The sequence below is a fragment of the Pterocles gutturalis genome, unplaced genomic scaffold (assembly GCF_000699245.1).
Source record: "Pterocles gutturalis isolate BGI_N339 unplaced genomic scaffold, ASM69924v1 scaffold3280, whole genome shotgun sequence".
NCBI lineage: Eukaryota > Metazoa > Chordata > Aves > Pterocliformes > Pteroclidae > Pterocles > Pterocles gutturalis.
The window spans coordinates 23,788-29,678 of NW_010140474.1; the positions used below are offsets into that span (position 1 = coordinate 23,788).

General features: G+C 36.6%; 1 protein-coding gene across 1 annotated transcript in view; it reads right to left on the minus strand.

Moving 5' to 3' along the window:
* Window positions 1-2,685: 2,685 nt before the first annotated feature.
* The window catches only part of FAM150B (family with sequence similarity 150, member B), a 5,474-nt gene continuing 2,268 nt past the window's right edge, over window positions 2,686-5,891 (minus strand). The window contains exons 2-4 of the mRNA XM_010083661.1: window positions 5,312-5,365; window positions 5,120-5,200; window positions 2,686-2,750 (exon numbers count right to left, since the gene is read on the minus strand). Coding sequence (XP_010081963.1) covers window positions 2,686-2,750; window positions 5,120-5,200; window positions 5,312-5,365 — 200 coding nt within the window. The remainder of the gene's footprint in view (window positions 2,751-5,119; window positions 5,201-5,311; window positions 5,366-5,891) is intronic.

The following is a 5,891-nucleotide window of genomic DNA, read 5'->3' on the forward strand; positions in this document are numbered from 1 at the left end:
TTTGTGTACAGCCAAGTCCATGAAATGATGAAAATAAATAAAACCTCCATTGTCCTTTTCTGTGAGAGGTGATGTCTTGGCCACGTAAATGGAACTGATGCAGTGGAAAAGCTCTGAGGAAGAAGGATGCTTAATTTTATGGAGACACCTGTGGATCTCAAGGCATATATGGTAGAGAATAGTCTTCCTTTCTACTAATTGAGGTTGCTTAAGAGTGTTGATACAAGTAATGATTTGTGTCTCTGTGGAGAATAACAGAAGTGGAGGCTTGTTACTCCCACTGAAATGTGCCTCCTAGTTGAGGAAAGAAGTTTGGCAAAACGAGATGGACTCTAATTTTTAAATAGACTCACAGCTTGAGATATGAACTTCTTTAGCTACTGTTCCTTCATATTACGAGTTTGTGTTTACATGATAGGATGTAAGATACAGACAAAACTTTCTAAGGAAAGGGAGGAAAGAATTCACTAATGTATCTGCTTGTTAATACTGGTAATAACATCACTCACCTATCTTTCACAGGTATCGTTATGTAACAGCTAATTTGTTCCTTGCTTTCTGGATTTTACAATTGGAAGGCTGAATCCCTGGCATTTCTTCTAGTTAGACCAAAGGATTTAGCTATTTGCTAACTTTTATTTGTCCTAATACTGTTGTATTAATTATACTATTAATTGTTTCCATTATTCCATCCCTGAACACACAATGTATGGATAAGAGAGTCCTCTCTATGGCTGCATGTTTCAAATTAAGACAAGTAATGTAACAGTTACTGGGCATTAGAAACATTCTTCATTGAAGCTAGACTAGTTTAGGTTTATTTTAGGAAGTCAGGAAGAAAATAACTTAAATATTGAGGAGTTTAGCATAAAGTCAGGATGCTGAATTACATCACATTACATTTGCCCTAGCTGTTAGAAAAGTATTTTCTAAAAGTCTAGCTGGAATCCTCTCGTGTTGCAAAGTTAAACAAATGATGTCTTTTTTTATCCACACTGGATAGAGAGAATGGCTTGTAGCCACTTTTAATGAAACTGAATAGCTCCATCATGTTTTCCTGCACTTGTCTTTCCTTTAGATTAAATAATCCCAATCCCTTTCAATTGTTTTTGTAAACTGAGTTTTCTAGGTCTTTGGTCATCCATGTTGCTCTTCTTTGTCTCTTACTAGAAGCACCTGTATGTCTTCATGGTGTCCTTAAATACAGTATTCCAGCAACAGTGATTATTTTGGGTGTTTTCTAAACAATGTTTCTATTTATAAATTCCAGTATGTTGTGTCTTTTTTCAAGTGTGACATGGTTGACATGATTAGTTTGTGATCCAATACAACGCCTAGGCTTTTTACAGAAATATCTGCCAAGCTATTTACTACTTGCCATGTATTCTGCTGTTGATTAGCCCTGCATTACTTCATAATTCTGCTCTTTCCTTTAAATTTTATCATGTTTTAGGCTATTCAGCTAATTTTCCAAGATTATTTTCTGTTTCAAGATTGTACTTTATCATGGCTGCTTCTCCTACCCTCCTGTCATCCACAAATATACTCTCTTCTATCACCCAAGTTATTAATGAAAATATTGAACAATACCATACTCCTAATGAAGCTGTGTGACTCTGCTCAATAAATTTTTCCAGTTTGACTGTAAGGCACTAATAACTTATTTGTATTTTTTTCCAGCCATTTTTACATTTATCTTGATCACATTTCCCTAGCCTGCTTGTGACAATGCCATGCAAAACAGTGTCAATGCTTTAAAAAACTAAACTACAATGCTTAACATTTATTCCTTTTTCTCACTGGCTCTCTCCACAAGATGTGTATTTTGTCAGAGAGCTAAAATATCTTGGTTTGACAGCATTTGTTACTGACAAATCCATATGGGTTTTTGCACATCCCTTTGTCGGAGGTCACATTTTTGTGTCAGGTAAAGGTTGAGGACAGAATGAAAATTAGTCCTTTCGTATTCTTATGTATCCTTTGTATTCTTATTTTTTAGAAATACAGATAGTTTAGAAGTAATTTTTTGGTTGGTTGGTTGGATTTTGTTTTTACTTCAGTGCATGGTGAAATTCCCAAAGTATCTGTAGGGATCAGAGGTACATTGAGGCAAAAAGAAAGGGAATAAACCCATAGACATGAGAGGTGACACACTGAAAATCCCAAGAAATCTCAGTAGCTTAGTTTATCAGTGCTACTAATAATACATTTTAATTGAATTGCTACAAAAGCACCTGCAACCTATCTGCATTTATAAAGCTTACATGTGTATAGCTATGTATATATTAACTCATACTTAAAATGTATACCATAGATTTACAGCTGCACACATAAAAAGGCTGCCGCTGCCAATACAGGCAATAGTGTACTGAGTCAACTCTTGAAAAATAAGCTACAGCTGTTGTGTTTTGTTCTGTAACTACAAATTCACTCTCTGCTAACTGTATGCGGCTATGAATAATTCACAGCTGATGCACATGGACTTTTTTACTTCTAGTAGGGGGTACCTCTATATATTGACAATATTTGCCAGATTAAGCCAGTTCCTTCAAGTACTCTGAAAGGGGAATACCTCAGACAAAGGACAATTGTTATTATACTCCCATGAATTTTCATGTATGAAACACAAAATCCATGGCTTTGCTATGCAGTAGAATGTCATTACTGCTACGAAAAAGCTTACCTTTATCCTTCCATGCACATTGGGCTTACTGCCAACCGAGTAAGAAGCCTGGCACATCTTTTATAGTCTGTCAGAAAAAAAGAGCATAAATAGATTACTGCAGTAACCCATTTTGCCTTTAAAAATCAAAATTGATAATGGTGTGCAAATTATTGTCGTAATAAAGTTCAATGAACACCTTAGTTTGCAACAGTAGAGAAATCAGCTCCTTAGACTTAGAAATGGAGTGTGTAAAAATTGCATAACGGAAAGCCATGTCCAGTGGCACGTGTAACTACGCCGCAGACTTCTGCATACGTACTATCTATAAACAAAGAGCATGATTGTGCTTGGAGCCTCTCCAAGTGTGTGTATGTATGAAAATGTGTACATCTGTGTCTGTGCTTAAATGTGGGATCTAAACATGTGACTGTAGTATTTCCATACTAGAGGAAGAATAAGTAGTGCTCATCCATCTTTGAAATCCAGCCCTCAGTGGGCTCAACTTAATATTAAGTAATGCACCTTTCCAATAAATTTTATTCCTGGAAAACTGTTACATTTTAGACAAATAACATCTCCTAGTCATAGGAATGTTAAGTCCAGCCCTGGTAGGTGACCATACCACACCATACAAATTCATTCACAACTATGTCGAGTTTCATCTTAAAACTAGTAAAATGTTTTTTTCCCACTGTAGTTGTATTGTTAGTAGTTCTTATTTTAGGTACCTTCTGTTTTTTGATGCATTCATAGTAAGGGGCAGAACCAGTGCAAAACTAAAATATTAAGAGATTTTTTTTTCTTTAATATTGCAAACTGAAAGCAAATTTTTGGTTATGGACAGACAGCAGAGTAAATTACTTTTTAGGTGACAATGCTACTATGCTGTACCAAGTACTAGAAGGCATGCCAATAAAATGCTTTTGTACTGGCTACCCCCATGCTGCAGCATCATCGATGCTTTTAATTTCTTTGTTTGGCCTCTGAATTTCTACAGAGTGTGAACAGTAAGTATTACCTGAAATCAGGATATTATCAAAAAGTAACATCACACTATGCATAGAGAATTAAAGCAGGATGTTTACGTCATGTTCCTAGAAGAAAGTTACTTTAAGGAGGCGCTAGTCAGTGCAGTCCAGTGAGGGATGTTACTTTTCGTTAGGCATTCTTTCATTAATGAGTAACTACATCTAATGTTTCCTCGAGATACAATGTTAACAATCCCTAACTCACAGCACAGGTATGCTCTAATTGCCATTCATACAAACTATCCTCCATTATCCAGACATTATGTTGGGGGGTATGTCACCCATCAGGAGGCAAAGACTTTAAGACCAGCTAGCTTTTAGCTTCACAGCTTGGAATACTCACTAGTGCCGAGTTGCGAATAATTTTTGTGCTGTAATCCTTATGAAAATGGCAATATGACCATTTGCGTGTTCAAAACAGATTCTTTATGAACAACCTCCATTGACATCTATGTAAACAGAACATGATCTGGCTAGCCATTATCTATAAATCCTTATCTTTCCAAGGTATTCCTAATCTGAAGTCTTACAAATAGGGAAAAATCTGCAGTTCTTACCAAATATGCCTTTAAAATATATTGGGCTGAAATATTTATTAATACTTGAAACTTGGAATCTATAACTCTTGTTTCTATTCCCAGCTCTGCTACTGACCCAACTGGTTGACCTCAGACAAGTAAAATAAAGTGTGCTTCCATTCTGAAAAGGCTGTACTAAAATAGCATCTGCTTACTCAACAGGTCCACCTCGGTATGAATCTGGAGTCACGTCTACTGAGTAAAAAATGTCAGTGTTTGATTTGATTCTTTTTCATTCTCCATGTTGCCAACACTGATGAGATATCATAAGCTGCATTTACTTATTTGTGTTATCAGCACTTTTTAATTTTTTTTTTCACGAAGCCTTAGGAAGTTGCACTGTTGTAATTCACTGAAGACCATGGTTGCAAAGATCCCTGTCAACACCACTGGTAGACTGGTAGCTGAACAGTCAAATAAGTCTGTAAGATATGTTCTACATAAATAATCAATGAAAAGGAAATAGCCCCACCTGTACGTCTGATCCTATCTTGAATTTGCAGCCCTAAGATCAAATATGAGGTGTTTGCGAGAGGAGTCACGTGTTGCTATGAAAAGCAAACACCTTTGCTTTGGAACCAAAGAGGCATAGACCTCAGTGCCTAAGGAAGCAGTGTTTGCAGCTCTTGTACTCGGTGTATTTGCCATGAAAAAGTTGCATTTTCCTCACTGTATTGCTGATGCTGTTCCAGCAACGCTGTAAAGGGTACTTAGTACATTTTAGAGCAGTCCAAATTCTTCATTGCAAGGAATGCATTCTAACATTGTATCACTACTGGTACCTCATAGAGCTATTCAATTTTAGAGTTTTCTGTTGTTTTATGAAAGACTCTGGTTTTGGAACTTACATGCTGGGATGGTGCAGTCCCTTGTATTGTGATAAAGTCGATGAAAGTGTTTGCTACATTTTGGGCTAAAGTAGAGTGGACCTGAAATATAAAGAAAGAATAAGTTATGTATCAGCACAGCTCACAGGAAGAAGAGTGCAGCTTATGGTGTGTATGTGAAATGATGGATACCAATGCAACATTAAAACATACCTGTTAAATGCTTTAAAAACTTGTCTTTCATCCTCAGATCTCTGGGAACTATTTCTGTTGGACAGAAAAAAGAATAGTCATTCTGCTGCACTGGAACTATGCTTGCCAAACATAGTATGAGGACAGGGAATAAACTCTGTCCAGCAAACACCACCACTATGTCTTGACAGATGCACAGAGGTCAAAAGTTATTTGCATACAGTAGGCCAAATTGCAAGCTTTTATTTTACATAAGCCACTGTAAAATGCACTGTGAAACACACTGTGATGATGAAACAAGTAATGTCTGTTAGGTGTGCAGTCATTGATGACAATGATTAAGAATCAGATTTTATCTCTCTATGAATTACATTATCAAGTTTACCTAAACTTAAATTCTTCCAGAAATTTTAGTTCCTAGTTGCTCAGAAATGGCATATTCCACGAGTGGTAAAGACCCAAAGATATATTCAGGTTTGGTTTAGTGTCTTGTAATTCTCTTACGCAAATGTCTCCACTCTTGTCACAGGTATGTCTGTACAACCACTGTCCTGCTGTAAGCGTGAAACTGGATTGGTCTGCTTACAGGAATCTCCCCCCG